Genomic DNA, 17,213 nt, shown 5'->3' with positions numbered 1-17,213 from the left:
TTTCCAAAGTTTCAGCTCGATATTTTATTTACGAAAAAAGTTCTCAGGTTCAAAAAAACATTCAGTGAACTGAAAAACTGTGGTCGGTAATATAGGTATTTAGCTGTGTCACATGCCCTTAAAATATTTTATTTTCAATAAGATAGATGAACTAATAACCGAAAAAAAGAATGCCCGACAAAAAAAGACGAATTTTAAACTGAAAAATATCAAATTTTAACTAAAAAGGATCAATTTTCAGCCGAAAATGGAATAATTAACTTTTCAAAGAAAAAAACAACGAATTTGCAACATATTAAGTTAAATTTTCAATTAAAGTGATGCATTTTCATCAAAATTACAAAGCTTTAACTTGAATAGTCGAATCTTCAACTAGTAATAATCTTTTTTGACCCAAAAAATTTCAACAAAATATATTAATTTTCATTGAAAAAAAAGATACACAGTTTTTAACCAAATATGGACTAATTAAATTTTCATCCAACAAGAAAACCAATTTGCCACAAAATAGTTTAATTTTTAACCAAAGTGATAAATTTTTATTTAAAATGATGAACCAACTGAAGTAGTCGAATTAAAAAAAAAACATGAATTTTCCGCCAAAAATATTCATTTTTGCGTAAAAAAAAGAAGTTTTAAAAAAATACATGAATTTTTGAATGAGAGAAAATCAATTTTTAACGAGACATTGAAGAGTTAATTTTTTTAGTTGAAAAAATAAATTTTCAAACGAGAGGAACTTTTTACTAAATTGATGGAATGCTGAACTGGATTTTTTTTAACTCTTAAGTTAAAACAATTGATTCTCAACCAAAAAGATATATTTTTAACCGAAATTTGAATCTTTAACTGGAATACTTGAATTTTGATCCAAAAAACACCAATTTTTAACGAAGAAAATTAATTTTTTATAAAAAAAAGAGGAAGTTTCAACAAAATACATAAATCGTCAACGTGAAAAAAGTGATTTCAATGATATTTCAATCGAAGAAATGAATTTTCAATTAAAACGATGGAATATTCAACTAAAATAGTCGAATTTTAAACCAAAAACATGATATTTGAACCCAGCTGAATAATTTTAACCAACAAAGACAAAGTTTTAACAAAATACATGAATTTTAAACGATAAAAAATAATTTTTCAAACTACCATTGAACAGCTGAATTTTTTGTTTAAAAATCAATTTTCAACCGAAAAGATTAATTTTATCTAAAATGATGAATCTTAAACTAAAATAGTCGAATTTTCAACTAAAATATGTAAATTGTCAACAAAAAATTATTTAATTAAATTTTCAATCAGCAAGAGAAACCAATTTTCAACAAAATAATAAAATTTTGAACCAAGAGTGAGGAATTTTCGAATAAAATTATAAATATTTAAATAAAAAAGTCGAATTTTCAACCAAAAACTCGAATTTTGAACCAAGATGAATAAAATTGAACAAAAAAAATATCAAGTTTCTTTAAATAAATAAATTTTCAAAAAGAAAAAGTAAATCTTTAATCGAATATTCATGAGTTAAGTATTCAGGTTTAAAAATTGATTTTTAACCAACGAAATGAATTTTTTACGAAAACGACGGAATTTTCAACTGAAATAGTTAAATTTTTAGTAAATACAAATTTATTTTCAAAACAAAAAGCATAATTCAAATTTTAAAAAAATGGTCCACAAAACAGTTAAATTTCCAACAAAAGTGATGAGTTTTCATATTAAATGATGAATCTTTAACTGTATTTGAATTTTCGATCCAAAATAAATCAGTTCTTAAAAAGATTTCGAACAAGTTAAATAGTTAAATTTCTAACCAAAATGACGAATTTTCAAATAAAATAATTAATCTTTAATTTGAATAGTTGAATTTTCAACTAAAAAGAAAATTTTTCAACAAAAAATATAAATTTTCAACCAAATAATTGAATTCTCAAATTAAAGATATAAATTTTCAACCAAAAATGGAATAATTACATTTTCAATCAACAAAAAAAAAACAATTTTCCACAAAATAGTTTAGTTTTTAATCAAATTGATCAATTTTCATTTAATATGATGAACCTTCGACTGAAATAGTCGAATTTTTAAACAAAAACATGAATTTTCTACCAAGAATATTCATTTTTGACTGAAAAAAGATGAAGTTTTAACAAAATACATGAATTTTCGAATAAGAAAACATCAATTTTGAACGAAACATTCAAGAGTTAAATTTTTATTTTAAAAAATTAATTTTCAACCAAACAGATGAATTTTTAACTAAACTGATAATATACTAAACTGAATTTTTAGTTTTAAAAAATTAATTTTCAACCAAAAAGATTAATTTCTAACTAAAATGATGAATCTTCAACGGGAATAGTTCAATTTTAAATTAAAAATAAAAATTAATTTTTCACCAAAAAGACCAATTTTCAACTAAAATTATAAATCTTTAACCGGAACAGTTAAATTTTGAACCAAAGAGATTAATTTTCTCCCAAAATCGATGATTTTTTAACCAAAGAATTACATTTTTAAACGAAAAATATACCTTTTCAAACAAAAGCATGAATTTTCAACTCGATTAGCTATATTTTACGTTAAAAAAATGAATTTCAAACAAAAAGATGAATTTTGAACTAAAATGATGAATTTTCAAATAAAATTATGAATTTTTAGCTGGAATGTCGAATTTCCAACAACAAAAATTTAATTTAGAACCATCATAAATAATATTTTAACAAAAATAGATAAAGTTTCTACAAAATACAGGAAGTTTTAAACAGGAAAAATGAATTTTCAACTGAATATTAAGATTTACATTTTTTTTAAATTTATTTTGATCGAAAAAGATGGATTCTCAATTAAAACGATGAAATATTCATTTGGATAACTTAAATTTTGATTCAAAAAAATGTATGTACAACCAAAAATATGAATTTTTAACTAAAATGAATCGTTAAATGGAATAGTTGAACTCTGAATAAAGGAGATTAATTTTCCAAACAAAAAATACTCAACAAAAGAACTGAACTTTCAGCTAAAAAAAAACCTTTTCAAACAAAAAAAGTGGAATAATTACATTTTTAACAAAAAAACATACAAAAAAAGAATAATTTTCCTCGAAATTCTTCACATTATTTGAATTTTGACACTAAAAGATGAATTTTGAAAAAAGATAAATAATTTTTTACCAAAAAAGATCAAGTTTCAACAAAATGAATAAATTTTCAACAAGAAAAGATAATTCCTTAACAAAACATTAAACAGTTAAATATTTACTATAAACAAATTTAATTTCAATCAAAGAGATGAATTTTCGACTAAAACGATGGAATATTCCATTGGATTAGTTCAAATTGACGTTAAACATTTTTTTTTAACAAAACAGATGAATTGTAATTCTTGGATTTAAATATTTAACCAGAAAAAATAAATTTTTAACAAGAGTTTAACTCTCGACCTATTTAAATGGATGAATTTTCAACTGGAATAGTTGAGTTTTCAACTAAAAAAGGCAAATTTTCAAGTAGAAGGACGAATTGTTAATCAAATAGTTGAATATGCAGCAAAAACATATATATTATTAACTGAAAATGGAATAATTAAATTTTCAGTTAAAAAAATTAATTTTAAACCAAAAAACGTCTTTTTAACAAAATCATTAAATCTTTAATCAAAAAGATGAATTTTCAACTAAAATGTGGAATCCTTAACTGGAACTGTTGAATTTTAGACCGAAAAATTAATTAAAAAATTAAATTTTTATTTAAGTAAGTCAATGGTAAGAAATATTTTTAAAAAATAATTCAAGTTATGAATTAAAGAGATGAATTTTCAATCAAAATGATGAATCCTAAACAAAAAATGGTCTAATAATAAGAATGATAACTAATAATAACTAAGTATTTTTATTTTCATCCAAAAAATATAAAATCGCAACAAAAAATGTTCTAGTTGTTCTTTCAACCAAAAAGATTTTATTTTTAAATCAAAAGCAGTTTAATTTCAAATAAAAAAGCTTAGTTTTTTTAAATGCATGAATTTACAACAAACAAAGATCCCCTTTCAACCGAATATAGAACATTAAAATTTTGAATTAAAAAATTGAATATTTAAAGAAAAGAAACTAAGTTTCAATAATACATTTAGGTCCAATAATATTACGCTACTTTTATGAATGAAAAATGATTTATATTCAATTTTAGAATAATTTCTAAAAAAATGTAGGCACGCTTTCGAAAAAATTCCACGTCTTTACAAAAATTTACGGACATTTCCAGGTTTTTCTAGTTGCATAAAAATTTCCTGAAAATTCCAGGTTTTCCATATTTGCCAAGTGAGTAGACACGCTGTTTTTATTACTTCACAAATATCATTGTAGTTAAAATAGAGATCAACAATATAATTCCATACCACCAAGTAACGCTTTGGTCATTTAAACTAACCATTCTTTTTTTTCGAGTTCGAACCTCGTTTAAGTACGTTGCTATTCGGTTAAATAATTTGAGATAAAATAAATATTAGGCAAAACAGAATTTGGAGCGTATTCATGCGCCTCGTATGTAGCGCGCTATTTTTTCAAGTTTTAAATTAAATTACACTGGGAATCCCATTTAAGTAACTTCCATTTAAGTCGCTCCTAGAATTATTAGGAAAAATTAGGTAACACTTCAAGGGGGAGGGGGATCGCGACAGCAAATTCGCAAAAAGTTTCTCCTAACGATTATACTTTAGTTTTGAATTTAATTATTTGGCAAAAAATTTAACAACTTTTTTCTTAAAAAGACATCATTTTTACTGCAAATTCAACTGTTATGTTTACAAAATCGTCTTTTTGGGTTTAAAATCTATCCATTTTCGTAGAACATTAACTTTTTGTTTAAAATTCATGTTTGGTTCCTGATGAATCAATAGAAATCTTTTCTGGATGAAAAATATTTTTTTTCCTGAAAATTTGTCTTTTTTATTTAAAATTGTATCTTTTAGTTAGAAATATTGCATCTTTCTTGGATAAAAATGCAATTGTCTTGTTGAAAATTTAACTATTTCCTAGAAAATTTATTTTGTTTTTAAAATTAGTATTTTTCTGCCAATTAAAATCTTTTTGGAGGAAAATTTAAAGTCTTTTTCTTTATTTGCCTTTTTAAATTGAAAATTCACCTCCTTCAGTAGAATTTTTATTTTTCTTGGACAAAAATTTAAACTGACTGGTTGAAAATTTAACTCTTTTTTAAAAGTCTCTTTCAATTTTAAATTAACCTGCTTCAGCAAAAAAAAAGATACATTTTTAAACAAAAAGATTAATTTACTACCAAAATCAGAAGAATTGTCTATAAATCTAAAGAATTCTCAACTAAAAAAGAGGAATATTTAAACAAAAAGATTAATTCACTACACAAAAGAAGAATTTTAAATAAAATTCAAGAATTCTTAAACAAAAAGTTAATTTTTTAACTAGAAAAGATGATTTTTTAAACAAAACGATTAATTTACAACCAAAAAACTCGAATTTATTATGAAAATCAAGAATTCTCAAACAAAAAGTTGAATTTTTAACTAAAAAGGAGAATTTATAAACGAAATGATTAATTTAATACATAAAGAAGAATTTTTAACAAACTTCAAGAATTTTTACCAAGAGGTTGAATTTTCAACTAAAAACAGATGAATTTTAAAACAAAAGGATCAATTTACTACCAAAAAAGACGACTTTTCTATCAAAATAAAGAATTCTTAAACAAAAAATTAAAGTTTCAACTAAAAGAGATGAATTTTTGAACAAAAAGATTAATTCACTGCCAACAAAGAAGAATTTTAAATAAAATTCAAGAATTCTTAACCAAAAAGTTGAATTTTCAACTCAAAGAGGAGCATTTATAAATGAAAAGATTAATTTCCTACCTACAGAAGAATTTTTAGAAAAGTCAGGAATTCTTACAAAAAGTTGAATATTCAACTTAAAAGAAGAGTATGTAAACAAAGAGATTAATTTACTATCGAAAAAGACAAATTTTGAATCAAATTCAAGAATTATCAACCAAAAAGTAGAATTTTCAACTCAAAAAGATAAATATTCAAACAAATAGATTAATTAACTACCAACAAACTCGAATTTTTTTTATAAAATTCAATATTTCTCAACCAAAAAATTGAATTTTCAACTAAAAAAGAGGAATTTTTAAATAAAAAGATTAATTTACTATGAAAAAATACGAATTTTCTAAAAAATTAAAGAATTCTCAACCAAAAAATTAAATTTTCAACTAAAAAAGATGAATTCTTGAACAAAAAGATTAATTTATTACAAGACGACCAGTTTTTCACCAAATTTAAGAATTCGGAACCAAAAAAAAGTGAAGTTTCAACTAAGAAACTTGAATTTTAAAAGAAAAAGAATAATTTATTACCAAAAAAAGACAAATTTTCAATAAAATTCAAGAGTTCACAAACAAAAAGTTAAACTTTCAACTCAAAAAGATGAATATTTAAACAAAAGGATTAATTTACTACAAAAAAGAAATTTTAAAAATAAAATTCAGGAATTCTGAACCAAAAAGTTGAGTATTTCACTAAAAAAAATGAATTTTTAAACAAAAGGATCAATTTACTATAAAAAAAGGCGAATGTTCGATAAAATTGAAGAATTTTGAACCAAAAAGTTGAATTTTAAACTAAAATAGACAAATTTTTTACCGAAATGATTAATTTACAACAACAAAAAAAAGACGATTTTTCAATAAAATTCAAGAATTCTGAACCAAAAAGTTGAATTTTGAAATAAAAAAGTGGAATTTTCAAACAAAAGAATTAGTTTACTACCAAAAGACGTTTTTTTAATCAAAAATTTAAGTTTTCAACTAAAAACATAAATTTTTAAATAAAAAGTTTAATTGTCTACCAAAAGCATTCATTATTTGGATACGTACTAAAAACCTTACCACATATACTTTTAGAAAAAAAAATTCTCTAAATTTTAAAAAGTTAATATTTTAGTTTAGTTTTTTTATGGTCGATCTCTAATTATCAATACATTTCTGGAAACTAAAAATTGCTTAGTATGCGTTCAAACCCAAAAGAAATAGTTCACACGGCCCTTGATCTTTACATTCGACTCAAGTGAATCTTGTGTTCGATTTAAGTGAAGGCCATTATTCAAGGCCACCCCCGAAAGTGCACTTAAATGGGATTTTCAGTGCACTGAATTAGAGGGTTTTCAGGGTGTCTACGCCAAACCTGGAAGTTTCTAGAAATTTAATTAATATCGCAAAATCTCCTTTAAATATTTTAGCACAATAGAGTAATTCAATAAAAAATAATACAGAAAATTTCTAACTTTTCAAGTAGAAATTTGGATTTACACAAAGACAGATGAATTTTTAACCAAATAGTCGCATTTTCAACCGAAAGGATTAATTTCCAACCAAAGAGAAGAATTTTCACACAAAAATACATTAATGCTCAATCAAGCAATTGCATTTTCAACAGAAAAAAAATCAATTTTGAAGCAAATAGATGAATTTTGAAATAAAAATATCAGTTTTCAATAAAAAATAGAATAGTAAAATTTTAAGTTGAAAAAATTATTTTTCCACTAAAAGAAAGACAGAGTTATTTTTTAAACAAATTTAATTTAGACAAGTTATTTTATTTTCAACCAAAACGATGAATTAATAACTAAAATTATCAGAATTTAATTGCAATACTTGAATTTTTAAGAAAGAAAATGAATTTTCAAACAAGACAATTAATTTTCATACAGGAAGAATAATTTTCTACCAAGAAAGCTGATTTAAAACAAAAATATATTAATTTCTAACAAAAAAATTTTAATTTTCAACTAAGAAAGAGCAATTTTCAACCAAAAAATAGAATTTTTAACCAAACTAATGAATTTCCAAATAAAATAATCGAATTTTGAACCAAGACGATAAATTTTCAACAAAAAAAGACGATTTTTCAACACAATACATAAATTTTCAAAGAAGTATTTGCATTATCAAATACAAAAAGACAAATTTTTAAACAAATGATTGAATCTTCAACTAAAACCGATCACTTTTCAATCAGAAACAAAAATAGCTGAATTTTCAATGAAAAAAATAGATCTCAAGCAAAAAACAGCTAATATTGAAGGGATAAAAATTAAGCACGCGTTTGAAAAAATTCCCTGACTTCAAAAAAATTCCAGTTTTTGCGAGTATATAAAAATACCCTGGCAATTCCACATTTTTCAGAATTTCCAGGTACGATAGACACCCTGGTATTAATTACATAGTCGCAAATCTGTACTTAAACTGAAACTGTTCAAGCAAAGTGGCGAGTTTAGACGACCAACATCATAAAAATAACTTCAAATTTAAGTATTTACACTACGTAAAATTAATCCCAAAAGTTGCCTATCTCTAAAATTATTTATAAAATTGACGAAAAAAAGAAATTGAATTGTTTATTTAACAATCTTTATTTAAAGGTTTAGTTTTTCCTTTCTCTTTAGAGAAAAGTTACAATTTTTATTTAATCCTAATGCCTAGAATTGCAGAAAATCCTCTAAAGAATGAAATGAGGCCTTGATTATTAGAATTAAATAAAAAAGGTAACTTTTCCCTAAAGCGAAAGGAAACACTAAACGTTAAGCCTCAAACGGTAGACTAGTGCGAATTCGCACCCAAAGTTTTTTCATTTTGTTGGCATTTACGCAAACACAGCTGCATCGGATTTTCCCGTATATATTAAATATATATGTTAAATATGTGTGATATATGCCTACTATTAAATAAATATACCTGCAGTTAAATAAACAATTTTAATCTGAATTATTTTTTTCTAAAGTGTGCTTAGAAGCATCCATCAAGATTTACAGAAGTTAATAATAGATATTATTTTGTCGATTTTATAAATCATTTTAAAAAAAGGCAACTTTTGAGATTGTTTGTATGCAGTGTGAATTCCTAATAAACTGATTTTGTAAATACCTTGCTCCTGTTCCGGACCGGGAGGTTCTACCGAGTAACTATACTTGCCACTCGACTCCAACTTTTGGATGATTGTAGCTACGACTGGCACTTTTACTTGCACGGACTTGGCGCTGTCTTCTGAACTTAGAGCCATATTGCCAGTCGAACGCAAGTCTTCAGCAGTCGCAGGGGTCAATATCTAGGAAAATAAAATGTCAAATAATTCGATTTTTTTTTATTGATAATTCCGATTTTTCTGGTTTTCTAGGTCTCATTTTTTTCAGGATTGCTACAAGTGTCTGGTTACAAAATTCAGATGGCCGTTTTAATTAAAGAAAAAAATTCCCGGTCATTTCCCGGTTCAAACTCTACTCTACAAATTTTTCAACTTTAAAGCATTCAAAGTAGAACTTTTGAATTTTAAACTTTTAAAATTGAATTTAAACATTTTTTCAATTCAAAAATTATGTATTCAAATTATCAATAATTTATACGTACAAAATGAAAGGTACTAACGCTTTTCAGTTGAACAATTTAAATTGAGTGCAGATAAACTGCAAGACTTAGAACTTTTATAAATTATAGAGTTCAAAGATTCAGATCAAGTTTAAAAAATATGAATCCACACTAATATTTTTAATAATATAAATTAAATAATCAAGGAATGAACTTTAAATTAAATTTTTTTATTATTTTAAATAATTTTAAGCTAGAAACATTAAAAATTGGAAAATATATTTTTTTCAATAAACAGTTCTTAAATTAGAATTTAAATTATTTTCATAGAAAATTAAAATTAAATTTACTTAAGTTAAAATCATTATCGATTTTTTTTTGGATTAAAAATATAATATTATTATATTATTTAAAATTTTAATTTATAAATAAGGATAGAACACTTATTATTTTTAGAAAAATAGAGTAATTCTGAAAGATATTTAAAAGTTTTGATTCGGCTATTTATACCGAAATTTTGGTGCAAATATCCACAGTCGAATTTAAAACAGAATGAAGATTTTTGCAGATTTCAAATAAAAAATTAAGAATCTTTGTAAGAATTGTGAAAGGCTCTAGAAGGATAATAACATATTCTTAAGATTTTTAATAAAATCCAAACTGATTTTTCATTTTGAAAAATTATTGTAACAGAAAATTTTAAAACATTTTAAGAGATTTAAAAAATTATCAAAAAAGAACCTGGACGATTTTAAGGCTTTTTTTTAATTTGCAAGATTTCCCAAAAATTGTACGAAAAATTTGATTTATTTAGATACTTATATATTAATTAATTTTGAATCTTGTCAAAACTTCTAAATATCTCTTATAATTACTTTTTCTACAAATAATAAGTATTCAATTATTATTCCTACGTTAAAATTTAACAATTTGACTTACAAATTCAACATTTTTTAAATAGAAGAATTCAAATTGGAACGTTAAAAGTTTAAAAGCTCTTCGAAATTCCAGAGATTCAAATCTTTCTTTGCAAAAGAAGTAAGTTTCAAATTGCTTACTCATAAATATTTGGTTTTAATGGACTTGTCTTAAATGAACAGTAAAATATTGTTAAATACTAAATATTTATTCTTTCTATAACTGAAATATTTGAAATTAAATGGATTAGAAATTGAATAATTTATACATGAACAATTTTTTTTTATTTAATAAAAGCCTTCAATTAAGACCATATTATTATGGAGTTGTACTTAAGTTTAAAATAATTTATAAAGCTTCAACCGATCATTTACATTTTTTAATGGCTACAAAAATTAATAAAAATAATATATTAATAAATTTATGAATTAAATTTAATATAAAAAATAGATTTGTATTCAAAAATGAAATTATCGCAATCAATAATATTTTATTAATTTTAATTCTTATTAAGACTTTCGAATTGAAACAGTTACAATCGAGAAATAATCAAATTTTAAACCGATTTAGAATCGTTTTCTTAAATCGATTATTTTTCAGTTTTTAATACTCAAACTACAGATAAATTTAAAAAATAATTTATTAATTCATATCTAACGCTGATAAAATAAAACTCTTTTTTATCCAAAATTTTCAACTTCAAACGCGATTGATTTTTAATTGTTTAAATCTTCGAAACTGCACTTTAGTTATTTAAAAATAAACTATTGATATCGAACTTGCGGAAATTTTCCTTCTGAAAATTCATAAAATTCCAGGTTAAGAAATAAATTCACTGTCATTTTCCGGTTTTTCGCGGTCTCTTTTCAGGTTTTCCAGATATAATTTTGAAAAAATTGCCGGTATACTTGTTTCTCTTTAATTCAGTCAATTAAATTGAATTGTAAAAAATTCTATTTAAAAAAATATATTTTTGGGTTTCGTTCTAGAATGCTTCAGAAACAATTTAAAAAAAAAATTAAAATCATTTTCAGAGCCGTTTTTTATTTTCGCTTTTTTTAATGTCAATGTTTTAAGTAATTTGAAAAAAATGGATTTTTTCGAAATTAGTTATGTTTAAAGTACAAAAATGATATTTAATATTTTTCATATTTCCTGCATATATATGCAACAAATACAAATACCAGAATAAAAAGAATAATAAATATAATTTTTTTACTTTAAACATAACTTATTTCGAAAATAAATAAAATAATAAATAAATTAAGTTTAAATTACAAAAATCATATTAATTATTCTTTTTAATGTAAATCTTGTAAAATAAGTGATGAGGGTAAAAAAGAATAATAAATATCATTTCTGTACTTAAAACATAACTTATTTCTAAAATAAATCCTTTTTTCAAATTACTTATCTGCAGGCCTCAGAGTCCCTCTGGGATAAAATATAGGGAACAAATGATAATTTTTGTCACGTTCATAGTGTACTTTTTTCGCGCTCAAATGGTAAAAAAAATTAGGCTAAACTCAGAAGATTTCAGAGAAATTCAAGTTACATTCAAAAGAATTCAAATAAATTGGAAAGAATTTTTAAAATCGAAAAATTCCATCGATTACAATAAAATATGAAGAGAGGATAAAATTCATTGAAAAAGCAAGCTGAATTTAAGAAGCAAACAAGTGAATTAAAGATAATTGTAAAAAATATGGAAAAATTAATTGAATTGTAAAGAATTAAGTGAATATAGAAGAATTCAAAAGAATTTAAATGGATTTAGGATAAATTAATAAGAACTCAGGGCGAATTCTAAATGAATTGAAAAAAAATATTTTTAAATTTCTTCAAATCTTTGAAACCCTTCGAAAACCAGAGTCTTGTGAAACATTCGTTGCAATCAATTAAAATATTAAAATCTATTAAAATTATTAAAACCCTTGGCCAACTATTTATAAGAAAGCAGAATCATAAATAAACTAATTTTTAATTTTTTTCGAAGATAAGCCGTCTTTGTGAAATATTTGGGAACATTTCTGAACCTTTGAAAAGTTTTCGGAATCTTTGAAATTTTGGTGAATTCGATTAATTATTTTTAAATATTTGAAATCCCTGTGAAATCTTATTGTTTTAAATAACTGGAATATGTTTAACTTTTCTAAAATATTAAAATTTTTTGACTGTGATTTTGTTTAAAATCTTTTAAATATTTTGTATTTTGGCCTACTGTACCTTTTTCTAAATCATTGAAATTCCTGATATCTTTTAAAATCCTTATGGATGCTTTGAAATGTTTATGAAATCTTCTAACGAAATTCATTTAAAAAATCGTTTAAAATCTTTCATAATTTTTAAAAAATCTTTGTATTAATTTGAAATCTTATGAATTATTAAAAAATTTTGGTTAAATCTTTGAAATTCTCGAAATCTTTGTGGAATGCTTTAGAATGTTTTTAAATCTTTGAAATATTTGTGAAATGTTTCTAAAATCTTTCGTATACATTTAAAATCATTCAAATATTTTTAATCTTTGTGCAATATCTTGAGATCTTCTAAAACATTTACCAATCATTTGAAAGCTTTGAAATTTTTTGAAATAATTGATTTTGGAGTTGAGTTTTGAACTAATAAAATGATCATTTTAAAACCAAAAATTGAACAAAAACATTTTTAGTTGAAAAATTATTTTAAAACCAAACATAACAGTTTTTAACTCAAACAACGAATCTTCAACTGAAATAGTTGAATTTTCAAACAAAGTGATGAATTATAAAATAAGATTGTAAATATTTAAATGGAATAATTGAATTTGAAACCAGAAAGATGAATTTTTAACTGAAACGATTAATTTCAATTTAAATGTTCTTTAATTTAAAAAAATAAATTAATGAACTAACTGAAATGACATATTTTCAACCAAGAAGATTAATTTACCAAAGAATTTACCAAAAAACCAAATAATTTGATCTCCAACCTAAAAAATGAATTTTCAACTAAAATGATAAATATTTAACTGGAATAATTAAACTTTTAACCGAAAAGAAGATTTTTTAAACAAGAAAAGTAAAGTTCAAAGAAAAATATAATTTTTACAAAAAAAAATCCATTTTTTAAAACAATATAGGTGAATTTTCAACGAAACAGCTACATTTTGAGTTAAATAACTGTTTTTATACAATTAAAAGATTAAACATTTCATTTTTTATTGGCCTTTGAAATCCTTTAAATTTTTATGAATTTTTTTAGATCTTTTAAAGGATTTAAAATCCTTGTGAAATCATTAAAACAATTTGTAAAATTTTTTAAATCATTGAATTCTTTGTGGAATTTTTTTGAAGTCTTTATTGAATCTTTGAAATATTTGTGAAATCTTTCTTTTGTGTTCGTTTGAAATTATGGAAATCTTTAAAAATCTTCTCAAATTTATTAAAACATTTTGAGTTTGTTTAAAACCTTTGAATTGTTCTAAGATCTTCTATATCTTTTTAAAATTTTTAAATTCAAGAATTTATTTGAAATTGCTAAAATATTTTAAACTTTTCTGAAATGTTTTTAAAATTTAAAAAAAGTGATCTCGTTTGAAATCTTTGAAATATTTTTATTTTGGTCTCATTGTACCCTTTTTTAAATCTTTGGAATTCTTGAAATCTTTTAAAATCCTTACGGGTGCTTTTAATTCTTTGTGAAATCTTCTAAGCAAATTCGTTTGAAATCTTTGAAATATTTTGAAATCTTCAAAGTCTGGTCTGATAATGCACCATTTTTAAAATCTTTATGAAATTTTTATGCAATATTTGAGATATTTGTGAAAATAATCTTTACTCATTTGATGTCATTAAAATATTTAAAATCTTTCTGAAATCTGTTAAAATATTTAAAAATTTTGGTACAATATTAAAAATCTTTGTAAAATGTTTTGAAATCTTTGTGAATTCGAAATCTTTGTAAAATCTGGAATCTTTTTGAAATCTTCTAAATAAATTCAAAATAGTTTAACATATTTAAAATGTTTAGAAATCTTTATGAAATTTTAAAAAAATCTTTGTATTCATTTGAAATCTTATGAAATATTTTTTAATTTGAGTAAAATCTTTTAAATTCTAGAAATCTTTGTGAAATCTAATGAATTCTTTGAAATATTTTCTGAAATCTTTCTAAAATTTTGTGTATCGATTTAAAATCATTAAAATATTTGAAATCTTTTTGAAATCTTTTTAAATCTTCTAAAAAATTTTGAAATCGTTTAAAATATTTTAAATGTTTTCAAATCTCTGACATCTGATGTCCTTGAAATATTTTGCAAGTTTAAAAATATTTGAGAAATATTCTAAATCTTTGAGAAATTTTGGAATATTGTCTACACGCCTTTTTCAAATCTTTGAAATCCGTAAACTATTTTTGAAACTTTAAAAATATTGGAAATCTTTGTAAATATTTGAAATCATTGTGAAATTTTTGGAAATCTTCTAAACAAATTTCTAATTGTTTAAAATCTTTCAAATGTTTTGAAATATTTGAAATCTGGTCTACTGAACCCTTTTTGAAATCTTTATGAAATTTTGATAAAATCGAAATTTTTACTAAAAGATTAATTTTCTCGATAAAAGGCGAAATTTTCACAAAGTAGATAAATTCTCAAACAACTAGTTTAATTTTTAAATAAAAAATATGAATTTTCAACCAAATAGTGAAATTTCATCTACAAAAAATACATTTTCATCCAAAAAGAGAATGGTTAGTTTGTCGGTCATAAATCTAATTATTAAAAAAACTCTTTTACAGCAAAATATTTAAATTTTCTACTGGAATGATTAAATTTTTAGATTAAAAAACTTGATTTTCAACAAAGCAGTTATATTTTCAATCAGAGATGAATTTTCAAATAAAATGGTAAATTCCAAAAATCCCTGTTCTAAAATAAAAACGACAAATATTGTATAAGTTCCCTGTTCCTTAGTTGAAAAAAATTATTAAAATAATCAACAAAATTTTTTTAATCCATTAAAAAATAAAATAAAATTCTATCGAAAAAGAATTAGTGTAACAATTCCCAAAAATGTCGAACTCATTGTTAAAGTTTCTGTTTTTAATTTTCTTTTTAAGTTTTAATTTCCTAGAATTATGTGAATCGTAATTTTCAAATGAGGAATTTAAGTTCTAACCATTTTTCTTTAAAAGAGAAAATTTAAGTTTCTACTCAAATCCTGGACAAAAATTCCCTGAAAATTCCAGGTTTTTCCAGATATCTCAAGTTCTTTACAGATATAATTTTTCATAATTTTTTGTTCATTTTTCATTCAAATATCTCAGATTGTTTCGGAATATGCAGAAAATTTCGCCAGTTTATTATAAAAATACTTTTTTTTTTAATTTCGAAGGATTTAATGAATATTTTTAATTCAGAAAGATTTGATACATTATATTAGAATATATTCTTAAATATATAATTTTAAACAATTCATTGCATATTCAGGCCAAACTAATGTGAGTGCTAAATAGTTCAATTTTAACTAAAAATTATTAATTTTCAACCAAATAGTTGAATTCTTAACTAAAAAAAAATTCAGTTTTTAACAAAAAATGAAATACTTAAATTTCCAGTGCAAGTAATTAATTGTCAAACTTTTTTTTTTTAATTCATGAATTTTCAATTAAAATTATGAATCTTAGGACACAATAGATGAATATAAAGAAGATAAATTCTTAACAAGAGGTCATCTTCTAACAATTATGTAGTGTTATTTTTAACTAGAAAGATAGTTTTTTAAGCAAAATGATAAATATTTTACTGGAATACTTGAATTTTCAACGAGAAGAATGGATTTTCAAACAAAAAAATTAATATTGTACGAAGAAATACCATTATTTAACAAAATATACGAATTTTCAATCAAACAGATGAATTTTGAAATAAAAAAGACCAAATTTGTAATAAATTAGTTGAATTTTCAACAAAATAGTTCAATTTTCAATGTGATGATTATTGAACCAGAATGATAAATCTTTAGCTCCAATACTTGAATTTTCAATCAAAAACGTGAATTTTCAAGCTAGGAGAATAATTTTAAAATAAAAAGGATTAATTTTTTACCAAAAAAATCGGTTTTCCAACAAAACATGAATTTTCAACGAAACAGTTGAGTTTTCAAATAAACAAGACAAATTTTCAACAAAAAACAGAATAGTTAAATTTTCAGTTAACCCTCAAACGGTACACTGGTGCGAATTCGCACCGCCGCTTTCGAAAATTTGGTAGGATTCGATTACAGGAAACTGTAAGGGATTATCCCCACCACGACAAATATGTCCGAAACCCAAGGACAAGAAAATCGAATTGGTGTGAATCAGCACCTGTGTACCTTTTACGTGTGTTAAAGTGTTTGCGAGCTGAAATTTCTAAATATTGTTTTCAAGAAAAGGAGTTTCGTTCGTTTGTTGAATGTAAGTATGTTTATGTACAATTATTTGTCATTTATTGATTTTTTATGATGATTTTCAAATCAATTTTGCAAAAATATGACTTTTTCTCGGCGAAACAATATTTTTTCATGATTGTGTGTTCCTTCAACTGCAAAATCTCGCAAAGTTAAATTAATTTGAATAAAATTCGAAGAAATGGCGAATTTTTTCAAAAAAAAAGTGATTTTTCAAAAACGCAAACTTATTTATAACAAATTATCATTGGGAAAATGAATGATTATCCAAATTTCTATAGAACGATTAGATTCAGAAGGAAATTTTACACGAAAAACATATGTTTAACATTTTTCTAGTCTCAATCTTCTTTTTTATATTCGAAGTTGAAAATGAAAAAGCCAGATTCGCAACAGTGTACCTTTAGTAGGGAATCAGAAAGGAGTGTGCCGTTTAAGGGTTAAAAAAATTATCTTTCAACCAAAGTGAAGA

The 17,213-nt window shown here is 23.2% G+C and overlaps 1 protein-coding gene across 3 annotated transcripts in view; it reads right to left on the bottom strand.

Moving 5' to 3' along the window:
- Nucleotides 1–17,213, bottom strand: part of LOC117168494 — a 79,582-nt gene that overhangs the window by 18,015 nt on the left and 44,354 nt on the right. For all 3 annotated transcript variants that reach the window (XM_033354217.1, XM_033354201.1, XM_033354211.1), the window contains one exon: nucleotides 8,958–9,138. In XM_033354217.1, coding sequence (XP_033210108.1) covers nucleotides 8,958–9,138 — 181 coding nt within the window. The remainder of the gene's footprint in view (nucleotides 1–8,957; nucleotides 9,139–17,213) is intronic.

Source organism: Belonocnema kinseyi, chromosome 1, assembly GCF_010883055.1.
Source record: "Belonocnema kinseyi isolate 2016_QV_RU_SX_M_011 chromosome 1, B_treatae_v1, whole genome shotgun sequence".
Taxonomy (NCBI): Eukaryota; Metazoa; Arthropoda; class Insecta; order Hymenoptera; family Cynipidae; genus Belonocnema; species Belonocnema kinseyi.
Note: the sequence above shows the minus strand (reverse complement) of the source record. Positions and strands in the feature narration are given on the sequence as shown.